At 37.5% G+C, this 26,989-nt stretch overlaps 2 protein-coding genes across 3 annotated transcripts in view; both read left to right on the top strand.

Annotated features, from left to right (window-relative positions):
• Positions 1–5,760, top strand: part of cuedc1b (CUE domain containing 1b) — a 34,551-nt gene extending 28,791 nt beyond the window's left edge. For both annotated transcript variants that reach the window (XM_041805001.1, XM_041804992.1), the window contains exon 11: positions 2,943–5,760. In XM_041805001.1, the coding sequence (XP_041660935.1) occupies position 2,943 (1 nt within the window). In that variant the 3' untranslated portion in view covers positions 2,944–5,760. The remainder of the gene's footprint in view (positions 1–2,942) is intronic.
• A 4,739-nt stretch (positions 5,761–10,499) lies between these two features.
• wsb1 (WD repeat and SOCS box containing 1) lies at positions 10,500–26,496 on the top strand. The gene is made up of 9 exons (XM_041808142.1): positions 10,500–10,858; positions 12,389–12,557; positions 15,788–16,071; positions 16,157–16,288; positions 17,249–17,349; positions 19,581–19,753; positions 21,116–21,229; positions 23,701–23,808; positions 23,993–26,496. Exons 1-9 carry the CDS (start codon positions 10,819–10,821, stop codon positions 24,153–24,155), a joined length of 1,284 nt encoding a protein of 427 aa, XP_041664076.1. The 5' UTR covers positions 10,500–10,818; the 3' UTR covers positions 24,156–26,496.
• The last annotated feature ends 493 nt before the right edge of the window (positions 26,497–26,989 follow it).

Below are 26,989 nucleotides of genomic sequence, written 5' to 3'. Positions count from 1 at the left end.
AACATTCAACCTCTAAAACTCATTTTTTTGTTCAGAAATGCAAGTAAATAACTATAATTTGACATATTAATCAAGACATAATAATGTGCTTTACTATTTTTTCAGTTTTTTTTGTAAATCAGTAAATTTGAAAATTAATGGATAACAATTCATTTTTTTGCAGAAACATAAAAAATGATTTTGCTAATTACCAATGTGTTAATTTAGGGCAGCTGTGGCATAAACCTTACTTTGGTTAGGGTTAGGGTGGTCTAATAAATTTGTTAAGCACTGTATATGGTATAGTTACAAATCTATCAGGAAGATTTCAGGAGTTTTTGGCATATGTGAAAACTACCCTTGTCAACATTACGGTCTATAGATTAATGTGCAAAGTATAAAACTAGAGGTCATTCAGGGTAAAAAAAAAACAATGGGGGTATTCTCAAGGTGAGTATGTTCATTCTGCCTTTAACCTAGATCATAACTCTTCCACCCTCCGGTCTTGTTCCTTAAATTGTCTCATAACCCCCTGTTACATCACTTTCTTCCTGTCCAGTCACTGGTGAAATAAATGCTTCCTGATAAGTGACAAAACATCAGACTAAAGCACCTCTGACCCTTTTATTTTAAATCAACACTAAGGGTGACAGGATAACAGACATCAATCATAGAACAATAGTTACTGATTGAAAGTAAATTGAATGAATGATGAATGATAAACATTTACTCCAAAGAAGCTCTGATTAGTTCTAAAATCAGACCTGAAAATAGTTCTTCTCTGCTCTAAAACAGTAGTTACTGGTGCCAGTATGGTACTACCAGCACATGACTGTTTGCTGTGTAGGTTCCTGTTTAGAACAGAAAAGAAGAAAAGATACTCAGTCAAACAAACTGTTATTCTGAGAATGGGACCAGAAATATGAATAAGCATGTTTATAACCTGGTAACAGATTTGGTCTGTCTTAATGACATATACTGTATATAGGCAGAATTTTTGTACACATTACCTTTTTATATTACATTAAGGGCCTTTCTCAAAACCATGCCCTCGTCACTCCTGCTCTGGTGTGGAGCGAACTCTATTTGACATCGCAGATGAGGCTCCCTTGCTTAAGCTGGGGGGTTTAAACACAGCAGCAGGCTTTGGGACGAACTCCACGCACTGCTGCAGAAACCAGAACTTTTTTGTTGCATGCTAAAATATTTTCTAAACATAAATAACATTACACAGACATTTAAATCACTTCACAGCATGAAAGAAAAACTACATATTTGGTGGAATTTTTTACAGTTTATAATTCCAATCTGATATTTATAAAATGATTTGTTTATTCAGTCCCTATGAACATAAAACAAATGAAAAAAGAATGCAACTAGTATTATACTGGGACAGGATTCATTTTTGTGTGTGTGTTTTTTGTTTGTTTTGTTTTTCTAGATACTACACATCCAGTTACACACAGTGCTGTTAGTTCATGTGCGAAAAGGAAACTTAGGAAGAATTAAGAGACTGACTTTTTGAATTTTTTGGGGAAGGAAATGCTTCAGTAGCTGGCCTATAAATTATTCATATGCACAGACTTTTCAGGTTTAATAAACTAAGCTGTGTTCACACTGCTAGGCTCAATGTTCAATTTAAATTATTTGTTCAAGTCTTGTTTACTTATTTGTCTTTTCACAATATTTCAACTGTTGCCTGTATCAGACTCCAGTATGAACTGACACAGTCCTGACTGACCCAGAAGATGTCAGATGCAGGATGGTATAAAGAGAATAATTTGATAAAAGGCAGCAATGATGTTATTGTATTATATCTTCAGGGCTAACTCTGTTTTTCCCAGCTCTATGCAGGTGGCTCACTTCCTATCAGATCATAGATGTAACTCTTTGATACTGAATATCTGACCTGACTTTTAGCAAGTTATGCTCAAAATGTTCAAAATAGGAAATCAACCTATATGAAACTTTGTTTACTGACTAAGCAGATCTCTTGATAACAGGTGTGTGAGCAGAGAGAAGGCGATATAAAAGCACTGTTGTTTTTTATCCCCTTCAAATATCTGATGTTGAAATATATTGTCTTTTTCACAGTTTTCATAATACAACAGAGGCTAAGCAAAGCACTGACAATTTATTGCTTGTTTAAGTCCAAATTATGCATATTTTCTGCTGTAAACAACATTTCATTTTAATTTTATAAGCCCAATACCATCTGTATATCTAAACGGCGAGCTGCAGCTGAAATATTATGTCTTTAAAATAAGACATGCAATGTAGGAGAAAAAAATTAATTTAATGGAAGAAATGGATTTATATTCAAAACTACTGCAGTCTATAGATGATAGAGAAGTGATAGAACAAGCTTTAATGTGTACATTCTCCCCACATTTGTAACTGAAGCTGTGCATTTATTTTGGATTGCATGTTTCTTTTCCTCAGATTTTTTCTAATGTCACAGTTTCTCTGAGTTTGTAAAATAGGATTTACTGGCAGCAGGCTTGTCCAAGATCATGGAAGCTTGAGTCTGTTTAATGTGGTTTGTCATGTAAACCCCCCTCGCATGCAGCTTTTGAGTGATGTCAAAGCCATATGAAGACTGAAGTCACATAACAAAAGAACTAACCTTTGGATCCACATATGAGTTGTCCTGTGACTTATGCTATGATGCCTTAAAAAGTCAGATTGGAGTCAATTTGCTCTCCCCTGTAGTAACCTTTCACCATACCTCAGTTACACCCTTTGTTTAAGTATGGTCACCTTTGGCTCCAAAATACCACCCTATGTCGGACTTAAAGTCTTAAGATGGAATAGTCTCCATGTCTCCCCCTTCATTTAGACAATAACCTGATTTCTTCCTCTTGAGCTAAAAATAAAAATATCTTCTTTTTCTGGTGAATCAAACATCAAAAAACTGCTGAAGACGTCTCCTTATCACCCCCTCTCTTGTTTCTGAATTCTAGATCCTCTCCTGCTGCACCATATCAGGGTTACCATGGCGACAGCAGCATGACCCATGGGTGGTGGCCTTGCAGCTCTTCCTGTCCTCCCCTCTCTTCCCTGACCAGCCAGCGTAAGGCTCCCCTCCCCCCTGCCCCCTCCCTGGGAGAGGCCGTGGACTGTTCCCAGCACTGTAAATGCATAATCTCTGTATGATAACACTCTGTTATATATAATTTTAATGTAAATGCATTAGTCCTGACCAGTATTTGTTTATAACGGCTTCCTTTAGACAGAGAGGTGCACTGGTGTAGTGGTGAACCTGGTTAACCTCTCAGTAGCAGACTGTGAGGCTCTGATTGGCTCCCTCAGGCCGGGCAGCTCAGAGTGCACACGCCCCTTTATATACACTAAACCATGTAGAGCTTTTATACCATGTTTTCTAATAATCAGATTGTAATATTTTGCTCTTTTTGAACGTCAGGGGTTGTGTAACTGAAATTCTTATAATGTGTCAGAACTTTGTGGCCGTTAAAGCCGTGGCTGCACAAACATGATAACCAGCTGTTCACATTTAAGCGAGCACTGATTCCACTGAAGTTTGAGTTGTGTGGACGGGTGAGAACAAATCTAATGTTGTTATTGTAGAGCGGCACAGGTGAACCAGTAGAAATGGTGACCAGATTAAACAATCTAAACATGGCCTGCATTATAAATCCTTAATGCATTAAGCCGCTCACCCTAGTGTGCTTTGTGCAGCATTTTCAAAAAAGACATGTTCAGATTTTTCTTAAATATTCTGTTTTTTCCCCTCAAATATGATGAAAAGCTCTTAGCATGTTGCCCCTTTTTATCCCAAAGTTGCCCACCCAAAATGCTTTAAACTCGCCATTTATTTGTCCCTGCACAGTCTAAATAATTCTGCACAAGACAAATGTTGGAATAAGACATAGAATTTTTTTTAAATCTTACAAATCTTGCCCATAACTGGATGGACAAATATTCTAAACTGATGGGTCATTTTCAAAGGATATTTTCATTAATAGAGAGTAATTGATTTACATAGGATTGACATCAGTAACAACACATCACTAGAGGTCTATGATTATTAAAGTCCTGTGTAAAGAAAAGGTTTCATTTTAAAGTGAGATTAAAAGAATCTTGAAAAATTTTAAGTAAACAAATAGTCTAAAACGTATTCAAATAAAATCTTCACTTCAGGTGTTTGCATGGATAAGTGTAAGTTAACTTCAGTGCTGCAAGAAAGCAGTGTTTGAATGAGGTGTATGTATGTAAAATCTTTGGATGTTATAACTGTGTCCATTCTTTCAGAACAATCAACCACATGAAAATAATGACAGGTTTTATTGATCTGCCGTTTGTTTTTACAAACGGCAGATCGACAGGGTTGTCATGATTCCAGATTTTTATGAATTTCAAGAGTAAAGCCGGAAAACTTAATAATCTAAAAGTTAGGATAAGTCAAAACTTTTTACTTCAACCAGTATTTGTCTTGTAGTATGAGGATTAATAATCCAAGTGAGTTAAGACCAAAAAGTGAAGTGCAAGAATTAAAAGGGGAGAAAAGTTAATATGTTTGAAAATTAGAAAAAAAGTACAGCAAAGGAGGAATGTTAACAGTTTGTGTGACTGACTATGTAGGGCCTTAAGACGAGCAATTAAATATTAAAACATTGCTTAATATCAGTCTGGGTTGTCAAGATGTAAGGATTCTAAACTGTAACAAAAATGATTCTACAAAATATCAGAAGATGTTACCTTTTTAGGTATTAAAAAAACAAGAGTAGAAGCCCTAGACATCCAATATTGGTTAATTTCTTATTTTTGATTGATAGAAATTGCAGACAAACATCTGCAGATGTATACTTTCCTATCAAAAAATACCAAAGCTTCATGAAAGGATCATCTTTTTTTTAGACATTTGTATTGGAGAGGAATGAGTCCATCAATAATTGTAGGCAAAATCTTGTGTACACTATCGAAACTGCACAAATTGCCACTTTTGTTTACCTCCCAGGGCTGATGACTGTAAAAGTATTGTGGAAGCTGCACCGTACCGTCAATTTGAAGAAAAAGCTACAGACAAACCAAAAATAAATCTCACAATAAACAAATGCAACCCAATATTAATGAGATTTAAACCAGCAAAAGGCTGATTAATCAAAATACATTTGGACAGTATTTCTGTTTCAAATTAACAGTGTTAAAGTTGCTCTCAAAGAAAATAAGGGAAAACAGATAAATACAAGCTCAAAATATGGAGATAATTTTAACTACATACTCAGTACAGATATACTGCACAAAATATATGGGACTACAATAAGAAATGAGAAATAGGATCATAAATTGCTCTGCAATAATCACAAATTAACAAGAGGCTGTCAGGTTATGCTCATTCTGTGAAAACAGCCTAAATTTCAAAATATTTTAGGTCAGTTGGCCATAAAAAACCTTTTTTTGCATAAAACTTCCTCAGACACATACTGACTGTTTGCACAAGAAAACAATATGTTTCTAACCTGACACACCAGATGGATTTGTTTCACACATCCATCTGGGAAAGCTTCAATAGGAAACATTTGAGAAAAGGCAGAGGCTTTGAAAAATCCTTGGAATATGATTGGGTGAATGTTCTGTCTGTCAGATCTCTACGGGCCAATCAGAGCAACAAAGCACGTGACGTCACCACTATTGAGCTGCTTGTGCGCAGCTACTGAGGAATAACGCAAAACATGGCGACTATAGACATGAAGGTACTCGACTTTTGTCGTTTTTTAAAAAAAAACAACAACTCACTGCTGTTCTTTGTTCTTCTTTTAACCAATAAATATCGTCAAGTTCTGATAAAACTGGCGCTTTAGCCGCATCTACACTAATCTCTTCCTTAATAACCGCACCAGCTCTTGCTGCTGCTTGTTTACGTCACGACTCTGCTGCGCCTGAAAGTACTGCCCCTCGTAGCTGATTGGTCCTGTCACTTTCTAACCAGGCCCAAACGGTTCAGGTGGGAGCTTTGCAAGATGGGTTCGCCAGTGAAAAACAAGGAAATGGGCATATCCATCTGCTTTGCAAGGTTTCTATGTTTCCACAATAATGATGAATTATGATAAGAGTATTTAGGAAAAGAGAGAAAAGAAAAAGAAATGGAATAAAATCAATCATTTGTAAGTGAAATCTTAATCATATATAAAAAAAAAACCTTAAGAGCTAAACTCTACTAACTACATTGAGATTTATTTTTACCTGTAACAAGAAATCCAGACCTTATGTTAGCCTGGATTAGTCAGGTGATTTTAGCTCACATAAAGTCTGATGAGATCATTTAGATGATGAATTAGTGAAAATAACTTAGGATTTGAGTTTTTGCTGTGATTCGATCATGTCCATCTTGTAGGGCTTTTATAAACAGAGATGTCTCACCTGTATTTTGTTTCGAAGATATTTTTCTCACCTGTCCTGTAAATCCAAACTAGCATGTGAATCGGCTGCTGTGTAAAGCTTCATTCACAGCGTCACCTCTCACTCTGCTGATAATCTGCCAGCTTTCCAAACGTCTGCATTACAAACTTTTATAAAATCGGGCAGAATGCTCTGGAAATCATAGATATCACTCGTTCTACATTGCCATATCTCAGCTCATCGCGCCGTGTCTAACAGACAGTGATAAACATTTCCACATGAATGATAGATGTGACTGTGTGCAAGGACAAAAAAGCTTTTGATCGGATGATCGCCACATGAAGACTTGATCTGACTGGATGAAAGTGAAGACATAAAGAAAAGCCCAGTGTGTTTTTTTCATTTGACCCTTTGTACCGCTCTTTCTGTTTGTTTGTGTCGATGTGAAACTAGCATGGAGTCCAGATGTAGTCTGATGTAGCCTGTGTGAACACTGAAGTGTGAGCAGAGGAACAAAAAAACTGTTGTTGTGGGTTTAAGTAAGTTTACAGTGAGAGGGTTCAAGAAAAAAACTGCCTGATTTTAAGCTTTAGACTGATTAGATGAATTAACTTTCTCCCTTTGTGAATAAAGTGTTTTTTATCACTTCAGAAAAACTTGTCAACTTTTTTCTCTGATTTGTTTATTTGTTTTTGCTCCATCAATACTGTTGGTTTTCCCTTTGTTAAGATATCTTATGATTTAAAATTATGTTGTGGGAACATGTACAATTTGGTTGTTTCTCAGCAACTTTCAGATATTTGGCAATATCCTCAGAAAACCATCATTATCAAAAGATAGCAAAATTGATAACTCACAATCCGAAGAAAACAACTGAAATAAACTCATTATCATGAGAAATTGATTCAAATAAAATACATGGATGTACTGTATGTCTGCATAGGGCTTCCATACATTGTAGGCAGTTCCTTTTTTCCAGGCACATGTTTGCAACCGGCTTTTGGGTCCTGACCCACCAGCTGAGAACAGCTGATCCAGACAATATGTAGCTGACTGTATGTCTGCCTTTGAATTTGTTGATTCTTCTGTCATTCTACAGCCTGGTTTAGAGCCCAGAATCTGTCAGCCACTAAGCCAATAACTCTTCCACCTAATAACAGGGATAAACAACATGATAACCTTCACCTTCACATTATGACAGTGAACTACACAGGAATACAGTGTTAGTGAGAATAATATAATATGGATTCTCCAAATAACAATTTATCAGGATGACATTCTTTCCTCCAAAATTGGAAGAAAATGTGAAGGGAAATATAGTCATTTTTCTGGTGATAGATTACTTTAATAAAGAAGTAACTGTACGAGATTGCTTGAACTTCAGAATTAATGTGTTTTGTTACTGATGACAGCAAAAATGTAATCCAAATACTGCAACTAATTACTTTATAATACCTTACCCCCAACATTATTGTTAGTGCATATTAAAGAGAAATCATTCCTAACCAGATGTAACGTCTACCTTAAGTGGACAATTCTTCAGGAAGGACATGAAAAGACTGTAGACAAGCTTTACTTCATAGAAAAAATAGAAAGTAAGATATATATATTTTTTAATGATGTAAGAAATCTGGCTACACAGATTTCTAAACATGCTGGATAAGGTGTTATTATTGGTGTGAATAGGGATAAAAAGCTTGTATTATCATGGACAACTCGTGGATTTCCAGGAGAAATGGGTGGCTAAAAAAGGAATTTCAAAAGCTGAAATTATTGGTAAAATCTAACGTTTTTAATGGCAGAAATAAGGAGCACTTCTAGCACTAGAAGTGTCAGAAGTGCTTCTTAGGAAATCTGCAGATAACAGTTAAGACATGTAAGGGTAGAAAAAAACCTACATTTTTTTGACTGATAAAAGAGAGAATAAATAATCAAGATAAGAGGTTAAAATGAATATAATTGATCTGCATTTCTGTGGTTTGTTGCTGAAATAGATGTTAGTTTTTCCTTTTAGCGCGGTTACATTGATATACTAGTATAATAGTAATAATATACTAGTATAATAGTAAAAATAATATAATAGTGTGGCGCATTAATTTATTTACATTTTAACACTGTGACAAATTACCTGAAACATGCTGTTGGTAAATTGTGACACCAAGAAAATGGCTTTTTTTGAAAATATAACCTCTCTTTCAAATATGATTTCTCTGGTATACTGTCACATCATACACATCACAAATTGTTTTTATCTACAGTAAATTATTTTATCAAAATGTATACCCCAAATCAAAATTAAGCTGAAGCTTATATCATTTCTCTTTCCTCCAGCTTTTTGGGGTCACCTTGCTGTTTGATGCTGGCCATGCCTACCCATGTGGTGTCCCAAAAACTGTGATTTGTGAGGATAATACTGATTAAACTGTGTCCCAAATGACCAAACCTGATGTCCTAGATAACCAATCACATCACTGAAAACAGAACTTTGTCAATGGAAACGAAAGGTTGAGCCCCACTTTTTGCAAATAACATGCACATTTATTATTTTTACACAATAAAAGGAGACACCATGAAGAATTTAGAAATCCATCATATATTGGTTTTAATTTAACACAAGATTATTGCCAAGACTATAATCACAAAATGGAATCTAAAAAATATCCAAATAGACTTGTACTCACCTTTGCCAAAGTAAAGGTAAAGATAAAGCACAGAATAAACTACAGTAACTGAATAGCAGAAATGATCATCATCATCATTATTATTATTATTATTATTATTAGTAGTAGTAGTAGTAGTAGTAGTCTTCATTATTAGTAGTAGTAGTATTATCATTATAATTATTATTATTATTATTATTATTATTATTATTTCCTGCCTTGTATACAGTGCCTGTAATAAGTATTCATCCCCTTGGGTGTTTTACCATTTTATTTATTTTATAGGTTAATCATGGTTAAAATAATTTGCCTTTTTTCCAACCGAAAAAAACCCCTCTCTTTAATGTCAAATTCAAAACAGATCTCTACAAAGTAATGTCAATTAAGAAAACATGGAATGTAAAATAAGTGACTGAAATCAGTATTTTGTAGATACACCTTTCGTTGCAACCACAGCACTGGGTCTGTGTGGCTAGGCCTCAATCAGGCTTTCACATCTGAGCACTGCAGTTTGTCTGATGGCAAAAAGCACCCGTTTGGTCTCATCAGACCAAAGAACTTTCTTCCACTCGACCATGGAGTCTCCCATAGACCTTGTGGCAAACTCCAGTTGAGATTTAATATGAGTTTTTTTCAACAGTGGCTCTTTCTTTGCCATAAAGCTTTTAATGGAGAACAACCCAGGCAACAGTTTTTGTATGCAGTCTCTCCCATCTCAGCTGCTTGGTGGCCTTTCCCACTAGTCTCCTTCTGTCACAGTCACTCAGTTTGTGAGGACGGCCTGATCTAGGTAGATAAACACATATGCCATATTCCTTCCATTTCTTGATGATGGATTTAACTGAACTTCGGGCGATGTTCGGTGACTTGGAATGTTTTTGTATCCTTGCCCTGACTTATACTTTTCAATAACCTTTTCTCTGAGTGTTCTTTTGTCTTTGTGGGGTAAGGGTAGCCAGGAACACAGATTAACCAGTGAATAAACCCCTGAGCCTGTAAAGAAACAGGTGCCTTTATACAACAATCACTTGAGACACATTCACTGAACTCAGGTGATCCCCATTTCACTAACTGTGAGACTACTGGCACCAACTGGCTGGACCTGTGTAGAATTAGGTCAGTCACTTTAAAGGTGGTGAATATTCATGTAGCCACGTATTTAACTTTACATATTTTATGTAGTTGAAGTTTTTTTTTTTGTCGACAAAGCCTCATCATACTGGCCATCAGTGATTTATAAATTCAGTAAACGAATAAAACATCAATAAATGGACAATATTTAGGCACCGTAATTTTTTTTTAAACGTTTTCTTGTGTTCTTCCAGTTGGTGGCAGTAAGAGGCCGTTTTGTTTTGTTTACAATATGAAGAAGAGGGGCTGGCAGTGGGAGGTGATAATAATATCACCATGACAACAAAGTGCTGACGTTTAATAGAAGGTCCCTCCCTCTATTTGACAGTCACAGCCCTCCTCCTTGTGTAGAAAATAGCTCTGTCTCTTTCAGTCTGAAGCCATTATTATAACGATCGTCCTACTGCTTACATCAGATACCTTTTTCTAGAATCGTCGTTGACAGCTTAATATAACAGCCGAGCAGCATATATTAGCATAAAGCATACATATCGAATTGCTAAATTAATTCGTTTGTCGAAGAAGTAAAAGAAGACATTTACACAGGTCGGACGCTGAGCTTGGCGGAAGGATACATCCGATACAACCGACTGTAGTTGATAGTCATCAGAAGAGGAAAACCCGTCTGATCCCTTTTTTTATAGTTCGTGCTCGGCTTATTTTCTCTTAGGTCAGTGTCTTTATTTAGATGGCAAGCTTCCCAGATTCTGTACACGAAAATGATATAGGTAAGTAGACACATTTCTATTTTCTAAATTTCTCTGTAGGTAGGCTGGTCCGCCTGTTAGTGTGACACTAACGTGTACCGTTGTCTTAGCCGTTTACGTCTAATTAAGGGCCCTCAAACTGCTGAATATATTAAATCCGTTTTCAAATAGAAATAACGCAACTCTAAATTAAATATAACGAATGTAACAGCTAAGTGAAACAGTTTATTGTTATAATGCATAACACTATATGGCTGTGCTGGGCAGGGATAGTGAAAGCCAGGTGGCTTTTTATGGCTCGCTTAAACGTTAATTTAAGACAGGTTATTTTGGGCCACCTTGTTATCTAATGGTGCTGCATTTTATTTTCTGCGGGTATTTGAAACCTTACCCGAACCTCCGGGTTTAACATTACAGACATCGCCACAGTTTGGCGTTAGCTCCCTGCATGTCTGGCGGAGTGTCTGACACGCGACTCTGCATTAGATAACGCCGGGAAAACACCCGGATTAATTTACAGCATCTGAACGCTGTATGTAGAATGTGCATTCATGTAAAGTATGGTTGGTTATAATTTAAGTCCGAATGCTTGACGACAGACATTAAAAATTATTTTCTTCCTCGCTTGGTCACAGCTCAGACTTGTCCCTCCCCCACAGCTGCAGCCGGTGATTCATAGTGTTGCTTCATTCAGGAGACGTACGTGACGTACTGAACGTCACACTGCATGGTTATGTACATGCTAACTTTTCTACTAACAATCTGTAATACCTGGATATCATAGTACTTTTTTAAATGATGGGAAAATCTCCTATTCGTGGATACATCTCGATATCACGGGGTTGAAGAAGTTAACATCTTTAGCATTGTATTAAAAAAATAGTGTCGAAAATAACAGAAATGGTAAAAAAAAAAGCAGGTTTTTGCCTGAGGGATGCATTTTAGAGTAATATTTCTATCATCAGTTGCAGGGAACCACCCGTACTCTTCAACACTTCCAGCATATGTTTAGTGTTTAGTGGGTTTGCCTGTGATTTTGTTAATTAAACACAAAAAAGCTCAAATATTGAGTGTCAGTGACTCCCATTTTAAACATAGTATTCAGACAGTTTGTAGAATAGTATTATTTTTATTGCTATGCAATTTTTTTCCATCAAAGGGCACTTTTCTGAAGGAATTTTCTTAAATGACAAATGTGAATAACTGAGGAGCTCCTTCATAATATATGTGACTGTTGATAGAAACTTTATTTTATTCAGTTAACTTGCTGCAAATACATTTACATTTTCTAAAATGTGCTGTGGCAATGTCAGTTTGGTATTTTTCTTACCAAGGTTAGATTCTTTTTCTCTGATGCTGCTTCTAGAAGCTTCAGAAAATTGTGACATTTTCAAGGACAAGAGTACAGTCAGTGACAGGCCCTCTTCTGTGTGCAGACGTCACTGAGGACGTAATTTTGCCATGATTTGAATTTCTGTGTGTGTCTTCTAGTTGATCATTGATCGTATCGATTGGTGCAGCCGATGTAACGGGGTTTTTGTTGTTTTCCAGGTAAGGCTAAGTTCATTGGTGAACTCCTGGTGCCTGTTGCTCCCTTTGACCAGAAGTCTGGACGTGAGGCTTGGACTGTCGCCTTCGCACCGAATGGTTCCTACTTCGCTTGGTCTCAGGGGCACCGCATTGTGAGGCTCATTCCCTGGACACAATGCCTGAAGAACTTGTAAGTAGCATATCAAACTGAAATACTCTGTTTCAACACATCATTTTAAGATAGCATTCAAGATAGATTAAAAGTTGTCACACAGTTATATTTCCTTAAAATATTTAAGACTGAGTAGACTTAAAATCTCTGTTCTTCATACTTAAATTTTCTATATATGTGCACTCCAAAAACTCCTGGAATCCTTGTATAATTACTCATCTTTATTAATCATTCTCCAACAGTGTGTGGGTTCATGAAACCATTAGGCAACAACACGTTCAGAGCTAACCCCACAGCACACAGCAAGAAAATCTACTGAGAACATCTGTTCAGTCAGACATATGAATTCCTCTTTTTCATACCAAATAACTTCACCAGCAAAATCCCCAACTGATCCTTATGGTTTCCTTTCCTACATCCTGTTGAAAATGCCGTTTTTTTCCATCTTTAAAAATACATAGAGACTTTCAAAGTTCAAATTTCATAATCCTTAAATTCTTCATTAAATGAAAAGCTTTGACCGAGCTGCCCAAAAAGTTGTTATATACCCCTTTCCCTTAAATTACTGTCTATGAAAAAGTTTGTTGTGTAATGTGTGTATGGTTATTGTGCTAAGAGTGTGTATCTGTTTCCAGCAGCAGCACTGCTAGCTGAGTTTGAAGAAGCTGTAATAGTGATGGCAGAACTTCTGTAAATGCTGACGTAATTTGTCAAATAAAGAACATTTCAGAAGAAAATCACTATTTAGACAGGCTTATACCTGGCAATAAAGGCCTGGAGCACTAAAATCCAGCACTGTGCAACAGTCTACTCTGAAGTTTTGTCTTATACAATCTTAGGCTATTTATAGCTTAGCAAGATTTTTATTCTTTCTTGAAATGGTCTGATTTTTACTTTAATAAACCATAGGTACTGGGTGCTGTAGCAACTCTGAAAATGAGACACAATTAAGATTATTTACCCCTTTTGACGGTATACGGGGCTGGAATAAATAGATGATCTTAAAATCAATACTTTGTTGTTATTTTGGCCTCTGACTGTTATTTGTTTATTAAACATCCTGCAGAGTGAATTTGCAGTTAGATGGTGCTTTCCATTGTATTGTCCAAATCAAAATAAGGCCACATAACAACATGTTCCCACCATAGAGCCCATAGCTATTAATACAAATGTACTGGACACAATCCAGTGTACATGCCCTGCCTTTCTGACTGTGTCTGTGTCTCTGCTGGCATCTAAAGTGCAGCATTGAACAATGCCAAAATACTGTTTTGAACTCTGCATTATGTAGAGAAACTTTCCTTTACTGCAGTCTCTTCAATTTATCAAGTAACTTCATGTTTGTTTAAAGGATTGTTCAGATGACAACTTTGAGTTATGTTTTAATTAAGAGATTGTCTTGGAGATAAAACAGACAAAAAAAGTTTTGAAATCTTTCCAAAACCAACAGAGTCAATTTCTCCATTTGATAAATGACATAAGAGCTAGTCTCAACTTGTAAAACTTGCCTTCGCACTTCGTTTATATAACAAATTTTTGTGTGTTGATTTCAATCATGTAATTTGTTTAAGGGTATTCTCTGAAAATAGGAAATCTTGGTCAATAAATGAATTACACAATACAATGATTTTCATAAACTTGTGTCAAGTTTTTAAATCAACATGTGAATATCTCTGATACTTAGCCTTAGAGAAGGTTCAAAGTGTATCCCGTCACTGGGAACACATTTTATGCCCCCTGACTTCCACTTATTTCTCCACAGATGGATTTATAAGACAAAAATTAATAAATTGTAGCAGATCATTAGCTCAAAGATCAGTGCCGTCCCACACCCAGGATATTCTCTGTCCTCAAGCCTGCTGTGGCCGCTCTGTGGAATTCCTGTTGACAGTTTTACGGACTAGCTCCACTTGACTGAGCCAAAGTCAAGAACAACCGTCTGCAAGTTGGTGATAAATCACTCGAGTTATGTAAACCAGGAATGTTAACAGGAACCTGAACTTGAAATCTCTTGGTCTTACATAACTGACCTGTTTTTTTTTACACACAGGAGTGAAGTTAACAAAAATTACTCTAAGAAAGTTATCCAAACTTTGTCTCCAGTCTGACCCAACGTCAGACTGAAGACATTTTGAAGAGGCAGAAACATTAGTAGTTGGAGAGGGTTACCACTGAGCTTTAGTCATAAAACTTGCAGCTGTGAAGCTTTTCAAAGTTGTTACATGAACAGCTGAACTGCATGAAATCAAGTTCTGATATATTTGCTCGTTTAGTGAAAACGTCACATAGATCATGTTGAGCATTACTTCCATAGAGTGTGGAGTGTTGATGTTTGTGGAACCTGTGAACTTTGCAGCAGTTTATGGTCCCTCAGGTTCCCTCCACACCTGAAACACAAACATTCAGAAGTTCTCTTCAGAGGACACACAGCCCACATTATCAGCTTCCTTTCTGCTTAACAGGTTCTTTTCTCTCTCAAACTGGCCTTGTGACTCTCCAAGCTGCACTTTGAAGCTGTCTTTAAAACACATGCTTTTTGTTCCCAAACATCAGGCAGTGGCTGCTGAGCTGCTGTTTTCCTGCAGTGCCAACAGATACTTAACTTTGCAGGAGGTTTCTCTAGACTGGTGTTTACTTGGCTACAGAGACAATGATATTCTTTGATAAAACAAGGCTTATCCACCAGACAGAGATGTATTTTGTGCTTTTTGTGCAGTGGATCTATTCTTAATGATGCAGGGAAGAAAAGTAGGAACAATCTTCTCTCTGTGCCCCGTGAACAGCAAGGCTGTAACACGTCATCTGTGTAAACAGTGTTACCTCTCTGAGTGCTGCAGTGGAAAAATACTAGGCTGCCTCCTGTTTAACTTTTTCTAAGGCTGTCAAAATTTCTGATCTTGTTCAATACAACTTATTTTAAAATGATAAAGTCTGTCTTAATTTAGGTAGTGATAGACATGAGAATTGCCAGGTCTTGAAAAAGAAACTTAAGGTTGTAAGTCTTGTTTTGGACTGTTTGATGTGTACAAGTACACTGCCAATATTTCAGTAATGAAGCGTTGCCACCCTGGTGACTAAGAAAACCTGCCCAGTATTGCATGACGTCCTTAGTCTCAGCTATTGTTGTTAACATGGTATGAAACAGGTATTGAGGTATTTGATTTAACTGGAATTTTATCCAAGCTTAAATTTCTGCTGTTGTAACAATCATACCTCCTCCCTTCTGTCTTATTTCCCTGTTGTTGTAGTTCACTTGGCCATTGTGGGGAGGACACCGATGCTCCAAGCTCTCAAAATCTGTCCCGTCGAGAAAGCAATGGAGGACAGATTCTATCAGCACCTGGCGAGCCCTGCGAACACACCATTGACTGTGGTGACATTGTGTGGGGGCTGGCGTTTGGCTCCTCTGTGCCGGAGAAGCAGAGTCGCTGTGTGAACATCGAGTGGCATCGCTTCAAGTTTGGCCAAGACCAGCTGCTGCTTGCAACTGGCCTCAACAATGGTCGCATCAAGATCTGGGATGTTTACACTGGTGAGGAGGCCAAACTCCCTCTTCTTCAGCTGATTTTTATTCCAGTGATGTAGCATTTTATTAATAATGTGGTTGCTGTTTGCAGGAAAACTATTGCTGAATCTGATGGACCACACTGATGTGGTGAGAGACCTGACGTTTGCTCCTGATGGTAGCCTCATGCTGGTCTCTGCATCCAGAGATAAAACCCTGAGAGTGTGGGACCTCAAAGATGATGGTATGGACATCCACTTTCTTTTCGTTGATTATCCTTTACCTGATAAGCAAGCACTTTTGCTTCTAATTTGATAAAGTGACTCCCCCCGCTTCTCTATGTGCTTTATACATTTTCATTTCTATGTATTGTCATGAAGCAGTGTGATGTGATTCTTTGCTTCTCTGATGCTGTTGACAATTGAAACACCTGCCAACCCCTCTGAACTGTTAACCCTGTTTAAAGAGTAGAAAAAACTTGTGTTTCTCTTACCAGGCTGGACATTTAAAGAGTTTTTATATACACAACATACAGACTCTATGAGGGTCCCTGATGTGCTGTTTGATCTGTTTTTACCTCAAACTGCAGTTCTCCTTTAAAACAAACACTCTCTGAAACACAGACACAGAGATCTAATCTCTGGCCTCTGCTCTGGGAGGATGAGGTCCTCTGCATGGCATTAACACTGTGACCTACATTTCCCTAATACATTGTTCATGATGTTGAAATGGGTTACACATGCTGCTTATACAGGGTTTACTGGTAATACGTTAATCTAACATATGCTGAAAGTAAATTTGAGTTGTTGTCACAGTAATTCTGGTTATATCCTGTGTTTATTTATAATTAGCTGCTAGAACTGGTCCCCAACATGTGTGCACTTCTTCCTCATGTTTTAGTAGTGTTTTCTACTTTTAGAAACATGAAACTTTAAAAAATGTTCAGAGTTTTATTGTTGGTTTGGCTCTAATAAGCAGAATAAGTCCACAAAAAAGGTTTGAAGGCATGGTTTTGAATGTGTTGAATGAATAAGAGGCTTTTGTTGCTGGTTTGCCTCTTTACGGACATCCAGATTCCTCTTACCTCCTCCTCGGCTTCCTGTCTCATTTCACTGATATTCTGACTCATTCTGTATATTTTATGGCAGCTGTGTATCGCTGGCAGTTAAAACATCCTCTCACTGATGTATTTTTTGTTCTGCAGGGAACATGGTGAAGGTTCTGCGGGGGCATCAGAACTGGGTGTACTGCAGCTCCTTCTCCCCCGACTCCTCCATTCTGTGCTCGGTCGGCGCCGGCAAAGCAGTACGTATTCAAGTTCCTCTTTACTTACCTTTGTGTTTATTTGCTTGTTGTGAGTTTTTCTCAATCTACCCACAAATGAAAACTCTCCCAATCTGCCTCACCTGCTATTTGCACCTTAGAACAAACATATGTGCCTGGTGTTATGATATGTTCAGCTACCTGCTTCTAGATTCTGTTTGTTTTTGTTTGTTTGCAATCAATTAAAAAGGCTTTTGGTGTTCTGAAGTTTGCATGCAGAGCAGAAATCTGTGAACTTAGTTCATCAATGAATCTGATACCTATAAAATGGTTTATGCTGCTATGGGAAATTGAAAACTAAAAAATTTAATGTTTTATTTAAGATTATCTTTTGAAACCTCATGTTAACCTTGCATATAAACAAAGGTCGAATAAGAAATATGTGAAAAATATGTTCTCCTTGTGCAGTCATATTTGTGGTGTAGACTCCATCTTTACTTTACCTACAATATGAGCGTTAGCTGTACATAGAGGTATTGGTAGTCATGGTGGTAGATTATTAGGCTGTGTGTGTCCCTACAAAGTGTGTCTTGCTCTCCCTGTCACAGGTGGTGGCAGAGCTCAGTGTGTGATTGGTTTTGAACGGAGCGCCGCGCTGACATTTGAGCAGCCGGTGTAAACCGGGGACGCACAGTGCACAATGCCCAAAGGCCTGGCCAGGGGCCGCCTGGCACCTGACCCCAAGGTCAATCTGTACGTAGGTGCTGCTCCGTGTCTGTCTACCTCTGCTGTCGCAGTTCCTCTATTTATTTAATTTCAGTTTAAAACTGGTTTAAAAATTCCCCCTACTCCACCCCCTCACCTCTCCCCCAAACCCACCACCCCATTCCCATCTCTAAAAAGCTCTGCCCTCTTTGTACACACTAGCTTCTCTTTGTTATCAGGAACTTCACTGTCAGTCTAAATGTTTCCTTCTAAGCATAAAGACTTTAAACTAATTCAGTAAAACCCATTTAATAACAAGCCTGCCCTCACTGTCACTGTTAGCCAGCACATTTCAGATTTCAATCTTTCACCTGGACCCAAAATCCTCTAGTGTGTAGCCAGCCTTAGAACACATAAAATACTGTTTGTGCTTCTTCAGAGCTGCTTCTCTAAAACACCTCTGAATAACAGTCTGGCCATTTGTTGACTTCTCCATTACAGCTGTACTGTGGCCTTTGCAGCTTTTACAAAGAGCTTTTTAGAATTACTGGCAGCAAAAGTAGAGCAACACTAAATTATACTGTGTTTTTCCACATCACCCTATCCACGTATGTTATGAGAACCACTTTTTAGAAATCCGCCAGAGACAAAGCTGCTTCTGTTTTTAACTTTAGTTGTGAAACTATAAGATGTGGAACTGGAGAGTACAAAGAGGAATAAACTCACAGAAAAACAGAACCATTAGTCCTCATGTGACTGTTATGATTAGATAAAATAATTTACTGCATCGATCAGCAGAAAGTGTTAGCAATGAAAAGTAAGTTTTTCATTGTTAACCACAAAAATGTTAAAGGGTGCAGCAGTTATGTAACTCAGTTATTATCTAATTATAAATATGTCCTGCTGCAGAGATGTTAATAGTGTTACTTAATCTTTGAGAGTGTAAAAAGCTAAAGGCTTCCACTCATGATAATTTTGTATGTGAATGTGTGTGTGGGTGTGTGTAATGTGTACTTTGCCAGAGGTTTCGATCCTTTGGCCATAAAATATTCTTTTCTCTTGCAGTATCTGTCTCTCTTCGTAGGCTTCTGCCGGAGGTGCGAGCCTATTGTAAACTGAACTAAAACTCTGAAAGGGGAAACCAGTGGAGTAACATTATGTTACCTTAAGTTACTACTTGTTTTATTTTCTCTTTTTTTGTCTAGCCTCTTTATGTTAACATAGTGGAAGTATTTATTGCATTTAATGTGTTAAAACATTATTTTACATTTAAACTGTAGTGTTGTAGTTAATTTCTATCATATAAAGATGTTTGAAAGTTAAATATAATTGTGAACGTAGGTGAAGTGTTGCATTTTGATGTAGCCTTGCTGCTTGTGTAGCATGTGCTCTTTTGTTTGTTTGGCCTGGTTAAAGGTTATAAAGCTTTACATAACTCTGTTTAATTCTCTTTTAATTCATTCTGTTAATTTACTTTGTGTATTTAGTAATAATTCAGTGTAAGATAATACATCTATTCTGTATCAAATCATGACACGAGCTATAACAGTCCCCTCTTCACATTGCAGGTGTTCCTATGGAACATGGATAAATACACGCTGATCCGGAAGCTGGAGGGGCATCACAATGATGTGGTGTCATGTGAGTTCTCACCAGATGGAGCACTGTTGGCCACCGCCTCTTATGACACGCGGGTCATTGTGTGGGACCACCACAAGGGCTCCATCCTGCTGGAATTAGGGTAAGAAATATACACAAGACCGGAGCAACTGACTGCCACTTGATTCATATATTTCCTAAGCTTTTATAACTGGCTTTAAAAACAGGCTTTACTGAGCGGTATTCGTCAGCTTTAATTAGCTTTATTGCTAGATTTATAAACTAGTTTGATCCTCAGTTTGTATAAACTCCATTAACAAAGTGTACTGAGTGAGACTTATTTCAAGCATTACTAAGTGTTATGAACCAGGAATATTAATACCTTTACTTAAAGTATTAACTGAATTTTCGTAAGCTTTTCCCTTAGCTTTGAAAATGGCCATAGCAATAATGTCATGATTCTCTCATCTCTATTGCAGCGTTACTATGGCTTTATGGTAACTTTTCAAAACAAATTTATTTTAATATGAAATATTTTCAAAAGATTTTAATTTTTTTTTTTTCTTTTGAGTAACTTAAGTGCTGTCTTAAATGAGCTTTATTGTGACATTACTCCACTTTATTACTAGTAGGGATGTAAAAAATGTAATACTTTATGATGGGATTTTACAGTACAGTCTCTGTTATGAAGAAGCTTAAAAATGACAATTTCATGTTAGAGGAATGAAAAGTTGCTGTTTATTTTCAAGAGTGTTCAGCAGATTGCTTGCAATTTTTGTCAAAAGAAAACAGAAAATGTCCTATGATGTGACAGCCCAGTTTAATACTTTGTCCTATATCTTTTTAAATAGCTTTACTTAGCTATATCAATACTACAAACTAGCTTAATGTAACCATTTCAAAAGATTATTTCTAGTTTTGAATACCCGTAATTAACTCCGTTTATAGCTGGCTTCATAAATTAGCTTAATGGCTGGGTTTTCTGAGAGGTTTTTTTTCCTCACTTTTTCTCTGTGAAGTTAGTGTGTGGAGTTGTGGTGTCATATTTTTCCACTTTCTATGGAGTAAAAAGCCCATAAAGAATGCTTGATTGTTGTTTTTCTGTTCTTGTTTTTAAAAGAAAGTGCCTCCTTTGTCTAAACCATGGTCAAAAAGTATCCCTTACAGGAACAGTAAATCCTAAAACCACTTGAATTCAGCTCAATAGGCAAAACTCATAAAGTCAGTTAACCAGTTCAGAAATGTGATTACACAACAGTTTCTATCAACATCTTTGCTGACATCAGCTGCTGATTGTTCCAGATCAAATAAAGATGTTATATAATTGGTGTTTGTTCAGAGGAGAGCAAACTTTGTTCTGTTATATAAGAGTTCCTTGTAATTCTCAACAAATGTGTTAAAAGTTAGATACCTATGAACTTAAAAATTCTGTCCTCTTCAAACATCTGATGTTTATCTTAAACCTGAGGACATTTTCTCTAATCGAACTGTCCTTGTTTTGCAGCCACCTATTCCCTCCTCCCTCTCCTATTTTCGCTGGTGGAGCAAACGATCGCTGGGTTCGCTCTGTGAGCTTCTGCCCTGATGGCCGACACATCGCCAGCATCACTGACGACAGGTGAGACCTAAAAACAAGACCTTGAGTTTTTATCCTTCATCTTCGCTTTTCACTCAAATAAAGATAAGTATCAAGTAGGCGTCGTCGTTGCATCACGGCAGTTGTGCATGCAGTGGTTAAAGAAAAACAGTGGAGGTAAGAGGGAAACAAACTAATTAGATACTGGAAAAGGTGAAAATATCTTACTGTGCCATTGACATACCATCTTTGAATACTTGCTGATGGTTATATATCTCTGTAAAAGTGAGTATAGCTCAAGAAACGTCAGCCTATTATCAAGGGTCAGTATGTCACTGTAAGAAGTGTCTTCTACCGTCAAACAATTAAAATGATTGAAGAGGGCATCTAACCTTGCAAAGGCGATGGATTGGCCAGTTTCCACATCTGTCATCAGACGAATCTATCTTGCAAAGCTTCAATCTGACACTTGTGCTTGCTCTGAAAATGAATGGAACATGCAGCGTCATTTGAGGAGAACAAAGTGGTAGCTACTGGGTGGGGTTTAGTTGCACTGCAAGTTGGTAAACAACGGTAGCTGGTGAAGATCACGCCAGCCATAGCAGCAGTTTAATCAGAATTGGACAGCATTTCTTTATTTAAAGAAAGAGCAAAGCACCACACTGAAAGCTGTTCTTGGTGGGAAAGATGTGTCTGCTCTTCGCCTGGTTGGCTTTGACAAGCGTTGGCTCCACTGATGGAGAACCATGATAACATTTTCCTGTCAAGCTTGTGTTGTATTGTTTACTTCCTGGGGCTCCACACGGCTACTATGTCATATGTTTTGTTGCTCTGATTGGTCCATAATGGACTTTGGACCATTGCCCATCCAAAATTTCCCAGTATATGTGAAATATATCCCATGCTAAAGGTATGTGGAATAGTCAATCTGGTGTGTCTCTAGGTTAGAGGGCATCCAGAAAGTACAGAACTTTCTGGTGTGATATGAACACAAGCTACCAGTAACTTTCTGCAACCTGTTGTGCTCTGCCCACAAAACATGCGATCGCTGTTTACAAACACAAAATAGTCTGTTGGGATTGTAAAGCAGTGGAATTTACAACACCATAAAAGCGTGACATAACATGCACGCGCCTTAAAAACTTCGTAAAATTCCAACTCAGCCTCGTGTGCATACACACCCTTTATTATAGCAAGTATTTTTAACTCTGAGCAACCTGCACATAAACAGTTATGCCACACATTTGCTTAAAATGTTTTACAAGTCTCATTGCTCATTTAATTTATATTAAATTTAATATTACTAATATTCTTTGACATCTATTCTTGTGTAAATCAAATCTGGGTTTAATATGGAGTCCCTGATTTGTTTTTAGAGGAACTTATTTTATAAAGAATTGTTGGAATGTATGTTTTTGAGCTTGAATATAAACCCATTAACAAAACTATCATTACAGCTCAGATTATATTTTTACAGCTCTGGGATGTTTTATGTCATGTTGTGTTCCAGGAGGTCAATTAAGAGTGCACGTTTCAAGATAGGCAAGTACACAGTCTGCAGCACGACTGTTCCATATCAACCATACCCTAAACATGCAGTCTGTACAGAGTCACGTGTGCTGAACAGCGTGTAGAGCCATGTGTTGAGCCGTGAGCCTCCTGAGCTGATATTTGCTCACCAAAGCCTGTTAATGCACACAGGCTGACAGAGACCCGTGCACAGCAACAGTTTGTTTTCAAAATCTCACTGCGAGTCATGAGTCTTAATGGAGCGACTGTATGTTGTTGTGTTAAGACAGATCACATGACTGTCACAAGGTGGCCATTAATCACCATGACCGCTGGCTGACCAAGCTCAGAATTGTTGGTGGAAAAAATGTGCAGAAGGAAGCTGATGGGAAAAACAAACCAGAACAGATCTCCCACTGAAAGATGGCAGGAAAGCACAGCAAGATACAAAATTCTTTTATCTGCAGGGGGACAACTGAAAGACCTTTATGAAAATATGGGATTAAATTTTAAAAAGGAAAATCTTTAAATGTACACTTCTTAGCTCTGAGCATGCCAGTGTTACTTTTGGCAGATATTTTAGATTTAGTCTTACTCTTAAATTAATAAATGCTCATTAGTTTTAGTCACATTTGAATCATTTTGCCCTATTTTCATAGTTTTAGTATGGACTCAGTCGACAAAACTCGAAAACATCTTAGTCCAGTTTTTGGCAAATAACGAAAAAGTAATTACATTTCCTACCAGCTATCTGGAAAAAATTAATATAAATGTGAAACACATATTAATGTTCTATCAATACTTTGATCTCTTTTGATATTGACACACTTCTAAGCAGCCTTTGAAACCCAAGTCTTTGTCTTTTAATACTTTTCTGTTATTTGCTGTGCAGCAAGATTGATCCTAAGCCACACATTTTTCCCCAGCACAGACATTTTTTTCAGAAAACAATGAAAGGTTTCTGTCTCTAACATCACTGTGCCTGTGTCTCTTTGTGCTATCAGGTTGGTTCGCTTCTGGAGTATCGAGGAGAGAGCTCCTCAGACCGTTGCATCGCTGTCCAACGGCCTCTGCTGTGCCTTCTCTGCTGAAGGAAATGTCCTGGCTGCTGGGTGAGACACATGCTCATACACGCTCACACACACCCACATGTTTTCTCTGCCTCATCTTATCACAGAGTAGCTGAGGAAACGGGTCCTCTGGGTTTTCTCTCTTTATGTTGGTTTTGTTCTGATTCTGTGCGCTCAGGATGTTCTCTTCTCATGCTTGCTCTCTCATCACTCTTCTCTTGTTCAGGACTCGTGACGGCAGCGTGCACTTCTGGGAGAGTCCTCGCAGTGTCTCCTGTCTGCAGCACATGTGCAGGATGGCTCTGCGCCGGGTGATGACCACGCAGCAAGTCGAAGCCCTTGCGATTCCCACACCGCTCCGAGACTACCTTACCTACAAAGTCATCTAAAACCTGCCTTCAAATCCCCCCAACCAGAACCAAAACCAGAACCACCCACATGGAAACTGGAAAACGAATGAAACCGTTAAAAACAGTCTTTCATAAAACTTTATTGAACCAACGATCAGGAGAGGCGGAAGAGTTACACCCCTCTCCCACACCTGCTTACAGCTGGATATCGTGTTGTTTTGTACATATTTATTTTTATAAATGCTTTAGTAGACGTGTGCTGGGATCAGCACACCTTCAAACCTGTCAACTTATTTCTGGGGCCCCAAGTCCCTCATCATATCAGTGTGATACTTGTAAGTGTTCAGCTGGCTATTCAACAATCTCCTGCTCCTTTAACTTGAAATGGCACTCAGTGTGAGCAGCTGTGTAGCAGTGCTCTCTAAATGTCAGGTGTCTTGTCTGCAGGTGGGCAAGCTAAAGGGAAGAGATGCACATAAACGCTCAGAACTACTGAAGCTGTGGACATTGAATATCTTAAATTGCTTAATATTTAATGGCACAAACAAAATCAGACTGTTTTTATCCAGACAAGACCTCTTCAAATTAAAAGCATTCTACGTTACAGATACATCAGCTGATACTTTATATAAGTTGGGATTATGTTGTTTGGTCACACCAAAGACAGAGAAAGACCTCTTCATGTGCTGTTTCACTGGTAAAGAGCCCTTTTTATTGCAGATATAATGGTTTTTGCATCCAAATAATTTGGAAAACAGCCTAAGGCTCAGGAATGCCAAAAATATATTCTGAGTCCCCATTGTAGTTTGTTTTCAACTTAAAAAAAATCCACCTCCAGTCATTGATATGCAGTACTTGGTTGCATTTGTAAGGCATCACAAAGAAAAATTACTTTCACAAGAGAAGATACACCTTCCCTTTTCTTGCAAATTTCAACTAAGTGGTCAAAGACTTTGCTAGAGTTGGCATAAAGACATTTAATTATACATTTAATTTATTTCAACTGGTATTGGCCTCAGAAATCCTGTATTGTTCAGCTTCAGACTTTCAATATCTGTTTAATGAGTGCACTAGAAAAGCAGCATTACTGTATGAAAATTACAGTTCGTTTTGCAATGATTGGCAATAAAAGCTAGTGAAACTAGTAGAAATAGGTGTTACAAAGACTGGTGTGACCAAACATTTTTCTTTTTGCCTTTGTTACGAATATTTAACCGTGCTGCATGCACCAGAATTCTGCTAATTATTGCTTTAATATTTATCAGAGACATTGTTAAGTATCGGAAGACAGTCTGAAAGAAGTCTAAAAATATAGCCTGTACATTCCCTCTCTTGCAAGAATTTTTGAGAAATAATTATCTACAACATGAGTAATGTACAAACAGAACATGAGCGCCATAAAACCATATGAACCTGTCAGTAAACAGTCTGTCCAGCCCTCATAGTTCTGCTTCCACCCACAGTCCACCTGAAAAATGTTTCAGAACGGCAACAAAGATGGCAAACGTATGCTTGAATCCGCAGTGTGTGTCTGTGAATGAGTGAGTTGCCCTGTGGGGTACTATAAGCCTTGACACCTGAGTGAGTGTCGAGACTTCACATTAAATCAAAGCACCTGTGCCGCTAAACTGCCATTTTTATTTGAACATGTACAAAACCTTGTAAACAGTTTCCTGTGACATGTATGTAAATATATAAAAATGTATCATGTATAAATTCATGGAGGTTTTTTAAGCCCTTTTCCATTTTTATTTTGTCATTTGTATTCATTTTGTAATGTTGTTTTGTTTTGTTTTGTTTTTTTTTGTCCTTTAAATGTGAAAGCGTCGACATGTCTTACTACTTAAACACAGAATGAAACGTGTGTTCGATCTGACTGAAACCTGTCTTATTCCAGAAAAAGGTTTTTGTTTTTTGTTTTTTTTAAAAAACAATCCTCTGTATTTACCCTCTGTGTTTCTGGTTCAGTTTGTTTGTGGCTGAGAGGAGATAGTGTATGAAGAAGGGAAAGTGATCGTCGTTAAGCATTTCGGTGTCAGAGCAGCTGTGTTCTGAGTTGAGTTCATGACAGTCGGTGATGAAGCCAAAGGTTTTCTCTTTCAGGTTATGTAAGCATCCGGGTTGGTTTCATACTTTCCTGCTGACTGATGGAGGATATGTCTCACTAATACTCTGCAGAAGAGCCTTCACAGGGATCTGTCTGCATTACACATTTGCCAACACAGTGATCAGTAAAAGTCAGTCCTGCCTCAGTTAGACAAAGTATGGAGCAGATTATACTATATATCATATACATGAATGTATGACATTTCTGCAGTTCTCTTGTAGTTTTATGTGTGAGTGTGTTTGTAGTTTCAATAAAGGCTTTTTGACTAAATAATAATGCTGTTTTGATTGAGAGAGTCCACAATGAGCCTTCAGATATAATTTTTCTCCAACAGTAATGACATGAAATCAGTATTATTACACATAATTCCACAATTTTCATCAGTATGGAGAGAAGTACATATTGTGAAAACTAATCGACACAGCAGCATGTAAACCCTTGACTTAACTGTAATATCTTCATCTGTGGGCTTTTAAAAAAAATATTTAAAAAATCAACAAAGGTCCAAGGTTTTAAAATAAAGATGACATACAATTTAAAAACATCCTTCATCAACGCACATGCACACTCACACAATCAATAAAACATGCATGACGTTTTTCTTTTTTCTTTACTTCTGTCCACTGTCCTCCTCTGTCAATAAAGGCAAAAAAGCCCAAAAATGAATCTTTAAAAAGTTGCTTAAATGGTTTAAACATGGTAAAAATGGGTTACAAAAATGCAAAGAGAGGCAAACATGGGTGGAAACTGGTGAAAAGTTTTTAAA

This window comes from Cheilinus undulatus, linkage group 2, assembly GCF_018320785.1.
Source record: "Cheilinus undulatus linkage group 2, ASM1832078v1, whole genome shotgun sequence".
In the NCBI taxonomy this organism is placed as follows: Eukaryota; Metazoa; Chordata; class Actinopteri; order Labriformes; family Labridae; genus Cheilinus; species Cheilinus undulatus.
The sequence above is the reverse complement of the archived record's forward strand: the minus strand, read 5'-3'. Positions and strand labels throughout refer to the sequence as shown.